Consider the following 16,774-nt stretch of genomic DNA (forward strand, 5'->3'; position numbering starts at 1 on the left):
ATTCCCCTGACTTCCTCATTCCATCCCTGCAGGCCTGTATCTCCCTCTCCCCCCACCCATTTTGCCCAACCTTCCACCACCACCTCTCATCCGGCAACTACCAGTTTTGTTCTCTGTATTTAAAGTTCTGATTCTGTGTTTTTGTTGGTTTATTCTTTTTTTTTTTTTTAAGATTCCATTTATAAGGGGAATCATGCAGTTATTTGTCTTTCTCAGGTTGATTTATTTCATTTAGCATCATACCCTCTAGGCCCACCCATGTTGTCTCCCATGGCATGGTTTCAGCTTCTTTTATGGCCATCGAATATTTTGTTGTGTAGATATACCACGTTTTCCTTACCCATTTTTCTACTGATGGACACTTCGGTTGCTTCCATGTCTTGGCTATTAAAAATAATGCTGCAGTAAACTTAGGGGTGCATATATCTTTTTGTGTTACTGTTTTTGTTTTCCGTGGGTAGATACCTGATTGTGAAATTATTGGATCACATGGTATTGCTACTTTAAATTTTCTGAGGAGGCTCCATAGTGTTTTCCACAGTGGCTGCACCAATTTACATTCCTACCAACAGTGCAGGAGGTTTTCTTTTTTCTCCACACCCTTGCCAACATTTGCTAATCCTTGTAATTTTGATTGTAGCCATTCTAACTGGTGTAAGGTGATACCTCACTGTGGTTGTTATTTGCATTTCTTTTAAATGCGATGACCCCCCCACCCCCAATTTACCAAACTGTCAGAAGTCAGGGAAGCAAAGAATTGAAGGTAAAATGTTGATTCAAAGATCATTTCCCCCCAAATCCCTCATTCCTGTGTCTGAAATGGAAATTTGGGAGGCATTTATGTAGAAGATTGCTCTGGCAGCCTTTATATTCACATTAAGTTTACTAGCATATTCCTAGACTCTGGTTTTATGGAAAAGAAAGTTTTTCTTTCCATTATATTGTATTTCATCTGATTTGCTGGCTGATGAAGATGGTCCTGGTCCTTCAGGATGCTTTTTCCTTAATAAATGTCATCTGTAAGTTAAAAAAAAAAAAAAAAAAATGATGAGTGATGTTGAGCTTCTTTTCATGTGTCTGCTAGCCTCCAGTATATCTTCTTTGGAAGAATGTCTATTCGGGTCCTCTGCTCATTTTTAAATCAGATTTTTTTATGTTGAATTGTATATGTTATTTATGTATTTCAGATATTAACAGCTTATTAGATATGTCATTTACAAATATATTGAATTGTATACATTCTTTATATTTTTCAGATATTAACAACTTATTGGATATATCATTTGCAAATATCTTCTCACATTCAATGGGTTGTCTTTTTTTTTTTTAAATCTTTTTGCTGTGCAAAAGTTTTTTCTTACCATAGTCCCAATAGTTTATTTTTGCCTTTGTTTCCTTTGCCTCAGGAGACATATCTAGAAAAGTGTTGCTATGATCAATGTCAGAGAGCCTGTGCTCTCCTCTAGGATTTTTATGGTTTCAGGTCTCACATTTAGGTCTTTAATCCATTTTGGGTTTATTTTTGTGTGTGGTGTTAGAAAGTGATCAAGTTTCATTCTTCTGCATATGTCTGAACATTTTTCCCAATACCATTTGTTGAAGAGACTTTTTCCCATTGGATATTCTTTCCTGCTTTCTCATAGATTGCTTTGGCTATTTAGGGTCTTCTTTGGCTCCATATAAATCCTAGTAAAATTCTAGTTTTGTAAAAAAAAAAAAACAAAAAAAACCCAAAATGCTGTTGGTATTTTGATAGGGATTTCACTGCATCTGTAGATTGCTTTGGGTAATATTGATATTTTGATAATATTTTTTCCTATCCATGAGCATGGAATATGTTTCCATTTGTTTGTGTCATCTTCAATGTCTTTATCAGTGTTTTATAGTTTTCAGAGTACATGTCCTTCATTTCTTTGCTTAGGTTCATTCCTAGATATTTTATTATTTTTGGTACAATTATAAATGGTGTTACTTTTTAAATTTCCCTTTCTGTGACTTCACTGTCAGCATATAAAAATGCTACTGATTTCTGTGTCTTAATTTTGTATTATATCACTTCACTGAATTTATATATTATTTCTAGTAGTTTTTTGTTGGGATCTTTAGGATTTTTCTCCATATAGTGTCATGTCATCGGCAAATAGTGAAAGTTTTACTTCTTTACCAATATGGATGCTTATTTCTTTTTCTTGTCTGATTGCTGTGGCTAGGATTTCTAGTACCATGTTGAATAAAAGTGGTGAGAGTGGACATTCTTGTCTTGTTCCTGACCTTGAAGGAAAGCTCTCAGTTTTCACCATTGAAGATGATGTTAACAGGACATTTTCCATATACATCTTCATTATGTTGAGCTATGTTTCCTCTAACCCCATTTTGTTGAGAGTTTTTATCATAAGTGGAGGTTGTACTTTGTCGAGGTTTTTTTCTGCATCTATTGAAATGACCGTATGATTTTTATCCTTCATTTTTTGTTTTTTTTAAGGCTTTATTTATTTATTTATTTGAGAGAGAGAGAGAGCACACAAGTGAGGGAAGGGGTAGGGGGTGAGGGGGGAACCAGACTCCCCTGCTGAGCAGGGAGCCCAAAGTGGGGCTTGATCCCAGGACCCTGGGATCATGATCTGAACTGAAGGCAGACACCTAACCAACAGAGCCACCCAGGTGCCCCTTATCCTTTGTTTTGTTGGTGTGGAGTATGACATTGATTGGTTTATGACTATTGAACCATCCTTGCATCCCAGGAATAAATCCCACTTGATTGTGGTGAGCAATTTTATTAATGTATTGTTGTACGCAGTTTGCTAATATTTTGTTGAGGATTTCTATATTTATGTTCATCAGGAATATTGGCCTGTAGTTTTCTTTTTTGTGATGTCTTTGGTTTTGGTGTCAGGGTAATTAATGCTGGACTTATAGAATGCATTGGAAGCTTTCCTTAGTCTTCTAGTTTTTGGAATATTTTGAGAAGAATAGCTGTTAACTCTTTAGATATCTGGTAGAACTCAAACGTGAATCCACTTGGTCCTGAACTTTTATTTTTTGGTAGTTTTTTTACTTAACAGTTCAATTTCATTACTTGTAATCAGTCTGTGAGATTTTCTGTTTCTTCCTGCATCAGTTTTTAAAGATTATATGTTTCTAGAAGTTTATCCACTTCTAGGTTGTCTAGTTTGTTGGCAAATAATTTTTCATAATGTTCTCTTGTAATCCTTTGTATTTCTGAGGTGTGAGTTTTTCATTCTCCCCTTTCATTTCTGATTTTATTTATTTGAGTCTTTTTATTTTCTTGATGAGTCTGCTTAAGGGTTTATCCACTTTGTTTATATTTTGAAAGAACTGGCTCTTTGTTTCATTGACTTATTCTACTGTTTTGTTTTTGTTTTAGCTTTTTCTACATCATATATTTATTCTCTTCCATCATTTATTATTTCCTTTTTTCTATTCACCTTGGGCTTTGTTTGTTCTTCTTTTTCCAATTCCTTTGGTATAAGGTTAGATTGTTTATTTGAGTTTTACTTATTTCTTGAGGTAAGTCTGTATTGCTATATACTTTCCTCTTAGAACTGCTTTTACTGTGTTCCAGAGATTTTGGACTCTTGTGTTTTCATTTTCATTTTTCTCTTTGCATTTTTCAATGTCTTCTTTGATTGCTTCATTAGCCTATTTTTTTTTACTATCGTGTTGTTTAGTCTCCATGTGTTTGTGTTTTTGCCAGTTTTGTTATTGTGATTTATTTCTAGTTTCATGCTATTGTGATCAGGAAAGATGCATGGTATGGTTTGAATCTTCTTCAATTTATGAGGCTTGTTTATGGCCTAATACAGATATGTTCTGGAGAATGTTCCATGTGAAATTGAAAAGAGTGTGTGTTTTGTTGTTTTTGGATGGAATGTTCTGTATATATCTGTTATATACATTTGGTCCAATGTGCCATTCAAAGACATTGCTTCCTTACAGATTTTCTGTGTGGATGATCTATCCATTGATGTAAGTGGACTGTTAAAGTCCCCTACTATGATGGTTTTACCATCAAGTTCTCTCTTTATATCTGTTAATATTTGCTTTATAAATTTAGGTGCTCCACTATTGGCTGTGTAGATATTTATAATTATCCTTTTGTTGGATTGATGCCCTTCTTTTTCTCTTGTTAGTCTTTGTTTTAAAGTATATTTTGTCTAATGTAAATATTGATACCCCAGCTTTTATTTTTATTATTTTTTGCTTCTATTTGCATGTTGAATGTTTTTCTATACCTTTACTTTCAGTCTGCATGTGTCTTTAGGTCTGAAGTTAGTCTCTTGTAGGTGGCATATAGATGGGTCTTATTTTTATTTATTTTTTTATCAATTCCACCACCATATGTCTTTTGATTGGAGCTTTTAGGCCACTTACATTTAAGTAACTATTGATGGGTATTTATTGCCATTTTTAAAATGTTGTCTTCTGGTTGTTTTTGTAGTTCTTTTTTTTTTTTTTCTATATTCTTTTGCTCTATTTCTTTGTGATCAGTGAGTGTCCTTAGTGTTTTATTTGCCTTTCTTTCCCTTGACTTTTTGTGTATTTATCATAGGTTTTTGGGCTTGTGGTTACTAAGGTTCAAATAAACATTCTAAGTAAATAGCAGTCCATATGCATTTAATGATCATGTAAGTTCAAACACATTTTAAAAAGGAAACAAAAAAATAATTTTGTTTACCTTCTCTTCCCTTTTTACTCTCTTCTCCACATCTATGTATGTGTTGTCATATTTTACATCTTTTTATTATGTTTACTTATGGCCATTTCTTTTCCTTAAAGAAATCCCCTTGACATTTCCTGTAAGGCTGTTTAGTGGTGAAATTCCTTTATCTTCTTTTTGTCTGGGAAACTTGTTATTTCACCTTCAAATCTGGATAGAGATATTCCAGGTAGAGTATTCCTGGTTGTAGGTTTTTTCCTTTCAGCACTTAAAATATGTAATGCCACTCTTTTTTGGCTTGCAAAGTCTCTGCTTAAAAATCAGCTTATAATCTTATAGGTTTTCCCTTGTGGGTGACTTCTTGTTTCTCTCTTACTGCTCTTATGACTCCCTCTTTATCTTTAACCTTCGACATTTTAATTATTATGGACCATGGTGTAGACTTCCTTGGATTCATTTCATCTTGTTTGAAGCACTCTCTGTGCTTATTGGACTTGAATGTCTATTTCCCTCCCTAAGTTAAGGAAGTTTTCAGTTATTGTTTCTTGACATAAGTTTCCTACACCTCTCTCTCCTTCTTCAGGGACCCTCTACTATGCAAATATTTGTTGGCTTGACATTATCCAAGAGATCACTTAATCCTCATTTCTAAAAATCTGTTTCTCTTTTTGATGTCAGCTTGCGTACTTCCATTATCCTGTCTTCCAGATCACTGATACATTTTCTGCATCCTCTAATCTGTTGATTCGCTCTAGTTGCTTTTTGTCTTAGTTATTGTATTTGTCAATTCTGATTGGTTCTTTTTAATATTTTCTATTTCTTTATTGAAGGTCTCACTTGAGTTCTTCCATTCTTTTCTCTGGCCTAGTGAGTATTTTTGTGATCATTATTTTAAATTCTTTATCAAGCATATTGCTTATCTGAGTCCAGGATTTTCCTATGTTGCCATCTTGAACTGGAACCTCTTCTTGTATTTTGTATCAGACCTTTAAATCTACCCATGTGTGTGATGTATGTATTTTGGATATTTCAACTTACATTATACAACTATTGATGTTCATGTTAACTTCAATATTTATAAAAACCGCAACAAATCCTTTGATTTTTACAAAGATAGGCTGTTATCTACCAGAAAAAAAGAAATAATCAGATTTGGGGAATATGCAAAGCATTATATATTTAGCAAAGCATGACCTTCAACATTTACTCTATAAATAACCCTTTGGACATCAACTATATAGTAAAAAATATCATAATGACCCAGATATACTAAAGTTACTAACTCAAATTACCTTGAACTTCATGCCTTGTGTTTTGTTTTGTTTTGTTTTGTTTTTTCTGGATGTTCCATACACTTAAAATTGCTTTTTTCCTTCCAATTTTTTCTAAGTTAAAGATCTTGGTTATCTTTCAAAGTGACCTCAAATATTCTCTTTTCCATGAAGATTCCCCTCGTTCCCCAAATAAAATAGGTGCTCGTTTCTCTGAGCAGTTAGAATTGTGTGCTTTTCCATTATCCTATGGTCTTAAAACAATTTATGTTTTGTTTAAAAACGTTTCTCCCATCTTGCTGTAGGCTTCTTAAGAGCAGAGTCAACATTCTGGCCCTTCTTGCTCTCCACATAATGTCTGACATTCATTCATTCATCCAACAACCATTTACTGCATGCCTACCATTCAGTACCACAGAGAGAACATGAGGGAGAAAATTGCAGAGAGAAGTCAATGATTAAATGTTAATGTTGTGGGGAAATTTTTCCAAGTTAGAAAAGTTCTAAAAAAAGTGAGGAAAAAAAATATTGCTACAGATCAGATTATGGAAAGCATTAACAGAAGATATCACAGAACTGGCTTATTTTTTACAGCCGGCATATATGCTTCTAAGTTAAATACCTCTGTCTTCAACTGCTTTGCCCATTCTGTGTGATCTGGGATGCCTGAGGTTTGTGTATAGAAAGCTGGTAGACTCCGGGCAAGTAAAATAAATCTAATCAATGTTCATTTGCAAAAGGAAACATGAATGAGCACTGAGAATATTTAAGGAAAGGAAAAAGACAAAACTTTTTTTATGGCAGAGTCCACCTTGTGACTGTCAAGCTATTGCATAGGTACTTAGAAAAGAACTTGTTCTCTTTTGAACTCTTCTATTAAAGCAAAATATATGGTTATCTCAGTGTATACATCACAACTAGCTTTATTGCAAATACCATCGGTGTGTATGTGCATTTATAGCATACTTGGTCTTCTTTTTCTCTGCTATTGATTAATTTAAATCCAATTTTTAGAACATCTGTACCAAAAAAGTATTTTTAATTACCATTTCAAACAATTTCTGATAGGGCAATTTTAAGCCAATATTGTGTTCAATTCTATACTCAGATCTCTCTTTCTCAGTGCAGGGTCTCCTGGTCTTTTTCACTGAACCTTCAGTCTTTCTACATCTCATAATCCATTAACCCACAGAATACAGAAATGATTTCTGATCTTATACAAGGATATTGAATGCTTAACTCATTTTTGAAGTTGATCTCAATATTGAATGCTCATTTTTTTAATTCCCCAAAACAATTAACTTCACAAAAACATCCTCTTCCATATCAGTGTTTCAGAATCACAAAAATTTATAATTATTAAGATTGATGTACATAATTCTAAATTGATCTGTGGCTTTATTTCCAATGCCTTCTCCTCTAATGTGTCATTGGCCACTCTTCCTTAAATTTTTTAACCTTTTCCTGAAAAGCCTGATATTCCTTCACACCTGAGTCCTTATAGTGCACAGACAGGCCTCCCCAATTCTCCAGGGAACCCAGGGCACTCTCTTAGGTGGGGACTGATAGCTACTTTATTAGGGTCCCCATCAAATTTTAGTAAACCATAACTCATATTTCCATTTTTAAAAGTAGTGCATACCAAAAATCTATTAGTTTTCAAAACATTTCATTTAAAATATTAGCTGAACTCTGAAATAATAAATACCTCATGTATTATCAATATGACAGATTTAAAAATTCCCAGTATGGTAGAGCCTAAAGCATCTTAATGTGGCATAAGCTTAGCTGAGTTTAAATCCTGGCTCTGCCACAGATTGGGTAGGCTTGTGAAGTTTTTCTGGATACCAGAGCATCATTCATCTGTCCAGATGCTCTCTTGAGCATCTATTGTATGCCACATGTCAAGGTCATAGTGGTGAACCAGGCATTCACAGTGGTTCACTAGGCTGACCCGCTAATGTGCTAAGTTTCCTCATTTTTAGAATAGGAAGAACACCCATCTTGTAGAGTGTAAAACTTAAGTGGCTCCTCCTACTAACAGCTTCTTGCCATGTCTGCTCCATGCAGCCACCACCACCCTCCCCCACTTTCTTATCTCTAAAAATAATCTCATTAAATGTCCCTGATGAACCTCTTCAATTTGAGATAAACTTTTCAAACCAAACCAGGACAGTTCACAGGAAGCCACACCTCTGGCAGTCATTCTGGAGGCTGTCTCTGTGGCCCCTGTACAACCAAGAGAACAGTGTCACTTGTCCATGCAGAAAATGCCTAGGTTTCCTCTGCATTTACTTGTGCATTTGCTTATCCTTCCCACATTTTCATTTCAAAGTGCCCAATCAGGGGGTAATAACACTATATCTCCCTTTTTATTGGAGAGAGGTTTTCTTTCCTTCAGGTGAGTTGCTTGGAGATTCCTAATGCATTATTAATGAAAACAAGGGAAAGATGGATAGAAAGAATATAACTTGTTGAAGACATCTTTAGTTAAATCTACTTTCCATGAAATGGATCCACTCCCAAATGCATAGTTTTGTTTGTAGTTATTAGTTTGCAGACTGAAACTGAAGAATGTATTTCCAAATGTGTTTCTATATTGAAGTATAAAGTATAACTCTGGACGAATCTATGTGTAATGCTTTGTATATTCATTTCTAGATTCTGTTAGAAGTTGTGTAGCAAAGTTGTTCTTCACATGCTCCCTGAAGGGTCATTACTGCCTCTACAGTAAATCCAGTTTTATTCTCATCAGCCAAGAACCTCAGCCATGGATCCACATCATGTTCCTCTTTCAGCAGGTGTGTATCTGCATGTTTGTCATGGGTCCTTAGTGAGTTGGTGGGCTATGAGTTTAAAATCATTTTTACTGAATTATTCTTTGACGAGTTCATGTGTAAATAACAGCAATGCATACGTGTTTCATTAATTCTTAACAAGGGTTTTCTATATTTTAGGGTAGTTTCTTTATAAAAGAATTTGGATTAGTATTAAGGAGGCCAAACCTAATAATACCTTGAATGTCCTTCGCTTTAAAGAAGAAGAGAATATTCTTCTCTTTAAAAAAAAGAGAGAAAATATTTTTTGTAAAATAACAACAAAAACAGCTTATTTGGAGGAATAGCTTTCCTTATGTAGGGTTCACAGCTTTCTAATTAATTTTAGTGTCAACATTTCCTTTTTGATATTGTCAAGATACTAGAATACCAGTTTTGCCCATAGAATTTATAGATATAGGAAAAGTTATGTAAAGAGGAACTTTCAACTAAATGAACAACTCGATGCAAAGATTTTAGCATCAAAAGAGATTCATCAATATTTGGAAATACTTCTCCTGAATGCATTAAACTTTCATGTAAAACTTGATTATAAGGGGCACCTGGGTGGCTCAGTGGTTGAGCGTCTGCCTTTGGCTCAGGGCATGATCCTGGGTTCCCAGGATCAAATCTCACAGGGAGCCTGCTTCCCCCTCTGCCTATGTCTCTGCCTCTCTATGTGTCTCTCATGAATAAATAAGTATGTTTTAAAACTTGATTATAAAATGCTAGTAATAGAAGGAATATCAGACATCATTTCTACAGTTCATAAGAAGATTAAAGGCAGAATGCAGACCACTTGGCTCCTAACTCAGTGGTCTTTTCCTCAGTAGCACTTGTGTTAAAAAATAAAATGAGGGACTATAAGCAGAAGCAGAGAGGGCTGAGGCAGAAAAAAACAGAACACAAATGTTATAAAATAGATAAAAATTAGGCCAAGCAATAGAATAGTTTGTTTCTATTTCTATTCTTAGTTATTTCTATTTTAGTAAAATATTTCTATAAGAGCCCCTAGCAACCAATTACATTTTTTTATAAAGAAAAGTTTAAAAAAAGAAAAGGTAAGCTTATTAAGAAAAGATGAATTTAATTTTTGAAAAGATTTTATTTATTTATTTATTTATTTATTTATTTATTTATTTATTCATTCATGAGAGATGCAGAGAGAGAGAGAGAGGCAGAGACACAGGCAGAGGGAGAAGCAGGCTCCATGCAGGGAGCCCGACGTGGGACTCAATCCTGGGACTCCGGGGTCATGCCTTGAACTGAAGTCAAACACTCAACCGCTGAGCCACCCAGGCATCCCAAGAAAAGATGAATTTTAATGCTGAATAGATCATAATAATAAAATGGAAGTATAATAATTAAGAAAAGACAGCATAGAGACGCCTTAGGAAAACCATCATTTCCTGTGGGAAGTCTTTTTAAGAACATTTAATAATATCTCATAGAGAACAACTCACATTTTGATGTGAATCAAACTGTATGTGTATAAAAACCAGCATTGATTTTTTTCCCTTTTCTAGAAATGACTCTATTTTTCTTATACTTATGTTTTTCAAATAGTTTCCATCAGTAAGTCTTTATTTGGTTTCATGATTGGCTTTGCTCATTACTTGTCAGTTTTCTGAAACTAAACCAAAAAACTTGATTTGTTTTTGTTCCTTCAGTCCTATTTTATTAAATTAGTCTGATTCGTTGTGTTTCTCTTTAAGCAAAATCACCCAAAAGCATCTGTTTATGATGCTTTTTCTCTTTGTTCATTTTACTATGCTTCCTTTCTTTTTCTACACCCTTGATATTGTATAGTCTGGGTGAACCCTGACTTTGGGGTCATCAAAAATCAGATCTTTGACTTAACCATTACAAACTTAGTGATGCCTTCTATGCTGGGTCAGGCTGTTTCCTTTCTCTGTCAAGTTAACACATTAATGGAATTCTCAATTCACAGATTCTAGTCTAAATAGTCCCCTTTGGAATGGTGATTAGTTACATCAGGCCCTGTTCTTCAGGTGAAAATCATATGCTGTATAAGTTTCTGATAATAATCAAGAAATTCCCAGATGTGTCCACATTATGGGTTGTATTATCAATTTATCTGGTACTGGCTCTTAGCCTTATATAATCTGTGGACCATTTCTGGTAGAAGATCCTCCATTTTCCCCACTCCGCATAAGAAACAGTTTATCTTGATAATAATAATTAGATTTTTCTGGAAAAACATTTTTAGTTTTCATTTACTAAATAGAAACTTTATACACATAAACCACCTAAATTCTCATAAACTGATGCTTGGACAGTCATTGACATAAAAAATAAAATTTTGTAAGCCAAAATCATTATTTTATCATATCTCACACATGAAGGATAGTATGTATGGTATTATATGTATATAAATAATGTTTTATGCCTTTATTATGTTCTATGTTTTTATATAATTGTTCCCTTGAATTGATACTTCTCACTTTATAGATATCATATCATGATATTTAAATGACTATTAAACCCATGATTGATTAATAAATACATAACGAACACAATTTAGATCTTCCTTTGAAAATTTTATTTGCATTGACTTGAATGAAGTATATATAAAAGTGATTTTCTTTATATGAATAATCTTATTATCCAAAACTAGAGTATTAGCTCTGGGAATAGTCATCTCTTACACATTTTAGGATTAGAAGTGTTTTTGTTTCCCCACCATCCATTCACACTGTTCATATTTGAGCTGTTGCATAGTGAACTCTTAGTTACTTAATTTCTAGCCTTCATGATCTACTCTATATTCACAGACTTGATATTTGTAGTTTAGTTTTAACTTTATACCATAATTCTCAGATCTTTGAACAAATAAATATGAATATTTATATTAACCATTTTCCAAGTAAGTACCATGCTTGGGAAATGATTGGGGTAAATATTACATTACAAAGGTTAGGCATACTTAGAGATCAATATCAACTGCCTTGGAATCCTATTATATAATTTTACTTGTCTATTAAAAAATGAAAAGCCTAAAATGTATTATTTGTTTGATCTTCAAGATAGATTTCTTTGTTGTTTTATTTAAATTTATACCATATTGAATTTCAAACCAAGCCTAAATAGTACCTGGTAGTCAATCTAACAATATTGTTAGGACAAGAGGAAATGTTATGGTTTTCTCATTAATGCCCTTCCAGAGCCTGTTTCCTGAGCCCCTGTCCATACAGAGTCATTCTGTACAATTTCTCAGAGCTCTGTGGGAGAAGACTCAGGCAGAGGGTGCTCACAGCTTTGAAACAGCCATGATGGAGTCCACGTTTCCACAGCAGAAGGTAAGTGTTTCCTTCATGGACATGTTATTTTAAACCAATATTCAAGATTGCCTTGAAACAGTTTGCCTTTTTCTTAATAGATGAATTTTTTTCTTCTTTCCTTAACCTTCTTTCATCGTTATCAAAAAACACTGATTAATAATTTTGATGTGGAAATCATTGTGATATTGGTAGATAGGGTCATTGCCTGTTATGATTGTTAAATTAATATTTGTTAAATGGCAGAACAGAGTGCTAGATGATGAGTCCTGGCTCAATAAACACCACAAGAGAGACTGAAATAGAGAAACATATTACTTACATGTTCCGGAGGAAGGATACAGCATAACTCTAGGGGCTACAGTGGGAGGTCAAGGCAAGGTGCAGGCAGAGAGATGGCAGGACCTGGGACACATGTCTTGATTGCGCTGTGAGTGGAGGGCTTTGGGAAGTTCCAAGGCTAAGGCCAGAGGGGACACCACAAGAAGGCCCTCAGAAGCAGGGGAAACTGTTGATCACAAGAGCTATTGGAGGTGTCATATCAGGAGTGTGTATTTGCTTGTGACTCTGCAGGCTGCTATCTAGGGCATGAAGGTGCATGAGGGGATTAGTGCCAGTTTAAGGCCCCTGCAGCCCACTTGGCCAACCAAAATGGATGCTGAGGCAGCAATACTATGGAGTAGCTTAGCCAAATTCTCAACAGTGCTGTTTAAGGCTGACAAACTGACATAACACAGCCCACTCAGAGACACACAAAAGCTATGCACCTGGTGTGGAATAGAAAACGTTTTACCAAAATAGACTGGACTCTAGGGTTGAAAGGCAAAGAGCATCAGGAAATTGAGCTCCAGTTCTTTGGTGCTTTTCATTTCTCCCCTCCATACTTCCCTTCATCCCCTTGTCCTCTGCGATTGCCACAAAGCAAAAAAAAAAAAAAAAAAAAAAAAGAAAGAAAGACAGAAAGAAAAGAGAAGAAAAGAAGGTGAGCAGAAGAAAGGGACCATGGTCAAGGTGAGAAAGAGCTCTACTGAGGCAGGCAAGTATGACTTAAGACACAGCATTTTAGGAGTGTGGAAACAGGGATAACGCTCTCAGGGCACAACTGACTGAGAGCTACTGAGCAGACAGCCAAGCTGGGGAAGGACCAGAATGTGGCACAGCACCCTTCACCAAATAGGGTAAAACTGGAAGCGTATCAATACTGACATGTTCAGATTTGCATGAGAAAAGTCATAGGCCTGGGTATAGAGAAAATGATTCAAGAGTAAGCTTGGTGGAGATAGGAAGGCTACTTAGAAGTTATTACTAGAATCAGGTAAGAAACAAAGGTGTAAACTGAAGTTGGAAGTTGTAGGGAGAGGCTGGGTTCAAGAGCTATTATAGAAGTAGAACCAATAGGACTTGGTTCTTGTTGAAGAAAATGGAAGAACCAAGGATGACTCCAGGTGCATCATATGGCTGAATGGATGATGGCACCCTTCTGAAAAAGACCACAAATGTTGCTGAGGTGGAGGAAGAAGATAAGGCATTCTTGTTTGTGTATTTTGAATCTGAGCTATCTGTGTAGATAATTAAGTGGTGATCGTAGCTGAAATGCCTGTGTGGACCTCAGGAAGAAGGCCATTCCTGGAGACATAGACTGAGAAGTCATAAGGTAGCGTTTGATGTCATGGCAATAAATCAGATCATTCAAGGAGAATATGTATGATGAGAATCGAGAATGGTTATTGATCTCTCCTTAGTAAATATAACCAGCTTCTCTAAGCCCTTCGCATACTCAAAGATTCTGATTATTCTTTTTTTACCTTCAAGAAAGAAATTGGATGTTTATTGGACAAACCAGAGGTTCTGAGAGTATATGGTCATGGTCTCTTTCCTTGTTTTACTATTAGAAGGGGGAACAAGCATATCAGCGTTAAATAAATTTGAGTACAAACAAGTAGCAAATTAATCAAAAACTATTATATTGTGAAACTAACTCAATACCCCTTAAGTGTTGAAGGATTATAAGAAGGATGACAAATGCATGTGATCAATCAGAAATTTATTTAGAATGGTCTGTAAGACACTGAAAATCCATCCAACTATTGCATCACTATTTTTTTTTTTTTTGGCTTTAGTTTAAGAATTAGACTTGCAGTATTAAGAATAAAGGGAATGCCATAATTGCATCAATGTAAAGTACAATGGATTTTTTTTCATATTTCATTCAAATTTTAAACTGTTGCATCATGATTAAAGACAATACCTCAAATTCTTATAAATCTTTTCATGTGAGCTGTATTTTCACTACAGGCACTAGTAAATTAAAACTTGGCAGTCTGCCTCGAGTCCTAAGAGATGTTTTTAAAAATTTGGCAAGCCAGTTTTGTGCATGCTCGTAAATATATGTCTTCATATTTCTTCTATTTTATATGAATAAATATTCCTCTAGGGAAAAATTAACTGCAAATCAAAATGGTTTTGAAATCTTTAGTTTTAATAATTTTATTTATTCATAAGTAATTTTTTAAAAAACCACTGATATCTGGAATTTACATTATGTAGCAAAGTTATCTGCCCAGGTATTTCTCAATCGAATTGATTTTGTTTTCTTTTCTTTTTTTTTTATGAAGTGTTCTGCCCACTAAATTCAAAAGAGCCGTGAGAATAACCCAAAGTCTGCTTTATTTTCCCCACACGTGCCAGTATGTGCATACACCAGAAATTTGGAAGTGATGTGCATGTGTGTATCTGTTGCTGCAAATGAGCTAACACTGCAGCCAAGTGGATTCACATATACAAAAAAGGAAGAAACTCTTAAGAAAATGTCTGAGTCTCTAGAACGTAATGCTCTGGAGAGTTTGTTATTGTGATTGCTTTTTAACAATGTCTTGGAATTTTAGAACTGAAAATCAGCAGTAAGATAGCTATTAAATTGCCACCCGCTTGAGGGCAGGAATTGCACCCCATTTATCCTTGCAATGGCAGGGTCACACAGCGCCTGGCATACACTGGACTCTCAATAACTAATAAGCACCAGCTGAATAAATAGGTCATTTTCCCAAAATTAAAATCAGGAGCAAAGGGACCTATCGAAAGTCACACGGCTAGTCAGTGGCTGAGCTAGAACATGAGCACATGCCGAGGTGACACCACAGCTGTCACGGAGGCATCTGGTTCCTCTCTACTCCGGGCACATAAGAAGATTACATCTCCCTGCATCTGGAAGTAAGGTTTGGCCATGGGACTTGCTTCAGCCAATGAAATATGAGAAGTGTTCCCTCTCTTTATACCGCGGTCACTACAGAAGCAAATGTTGAGAGTTGCCAGCAGGTGCGCACAGAATCCTGAGCCACCACGTGGAGGACTGCTGCTCTGGAGAGCCACCCAGGCCCACTGCACACTTCCCATGAAGAAGAAACAGTCTTGTGCTTTGTTAAAAACTAAGGCTTGGATAGTGCAGCCACATAACCTACCTATGGTGACTCATACACCTGCCAGAGTAGGTAAGCGAGGCTCGGAAGCCAGACTTCGTGGGTTTAAAATCTGTCTCTGCCACTTTCTGGGTTCTGAAGACTTTGACTCTGAGCTTCACTTTCTTTCTTTATGCAATGGCAAGAATATCTGTTCCTACCTCATAATGCTGTTTGAGGACTAAGTCAACACGTAGTTCTCAGAACAGTGGCAGCCATTGCGATGTCTCAAGAAAGGTCGGCTAAAATTCTGATTTCTGGCCAGCATTTCTCTCTCTCTTTCTTTCAAGAATAACAAAGACACTCTAGACAACATAACTCTGGGTGGATTAAAGGCCTACATGTAATCAATGAAACTGTATAATTAGAAGAAAATATCAAAAGTTGTCTTTGTGACCTCAGGATAAGAAAGAATTTTTTGAGATATGTAAGCAGAAATGATGAAAAAAATAGTTTTGACTACATCATTGTTTACATGTCTGTATTGCAAAAATACACTCTAACAAAGTTAAAAGACAAGCACAAGATGTGAAAAGGTATTTGAAATATGGATAATTAACACAAAAATCCTAAATCAACAAGGAAGATAACAAACAACCCAAGACAAAACTGGACAAAGACTATGAACAGAAAATTCACAGAACAGGAAACTCAAATGAACAATGAACATAAGAAAAGATGTTTAGTCTCACTAAAAATCAGGGAAATAATTGATTTAAATATTTAAAAATTATATGCCTTTTTACAATGATCAGACTGGCAAGGATAAAAAATTGTAACAATACAAGACTTGGAAGGATGTGAAAAAATGAGAATATTCATATACTATCGATAAGAATATGAAAGATTGCCTACTTCAAAAAGAAAAAAGTACTTAAGAAAAAGTAAATAATCATTAATTAGATTCATAAATGACTGATAACTGACAAGGTGGGTGATTAACTAACTTTCCAGAATTTTAATTCCCCTTAAAGCTTATCAGAAAAATGCTTAAGCATTTTATCATAAATGCTTAATTTTTTTTACCACAAGGAGGTTTTTTGTATTATAACATACAAAAATGTTCTGTCCTAGACAAAGTTTAAGGCAATTTTCTTTTCTTTTTTTTTAAAGTTTTATGTATTTATCCATAAGAGACACAGGGAGAGAGGCAGAGACACAGACAGAGGGAGAAGCAGGCTCTGTGCAGGGAGAACAACGTGGGACTCGATCCCGGGACCCCAAGGGGTCACGCCCTGAGCTGAAGGCAGACGCT

General features: G+C 35.2%; 1 protein-coding gene across 3 annotated transcripts in view; it reads left to right on the plus strand.

Moving 5' to 3' along the window:
* The window catches only part of VEPH1 (ventricular zone expressed PH domain containing 1), a 222,840-nt gene that overhangs the window by 158,177 nt on the left and 47,889 nt on the right, over positions 1-16,774 (plus strand). For all 3 annotated transcript variants that reach the window (XM_077864580.1, XM_077864579.1, XM_077864581.1), the window contains 2 exons: positions 8,611-8,750; positions 11,951-12,085. In XM_077864580.1, the coding sequence (XP_077720706.1) occupies positions 8,611-8,750; positions 11,951-12,085 (275 nt within the window). The remainder of the gene's footprint in view (positions 1-8,610; positions 8,751-11,950; positions 12,086-16,774) is intronic.

Source organism: Canis aureus, chromosome 22, assembly GCF_053574225.1.
Source record: "Canis aureus isolate CA01 chromosome 22, VMU_Caureus_v.1.0, whole genome shotgun sequence".
In the NCBI taxonomy this organism is placed as follows: domain Eukaryota; kingdom Metazoa; phylum Chordata; class Mammalia; order Carnivora; family Canidae; genus Canis; species Canis aureus.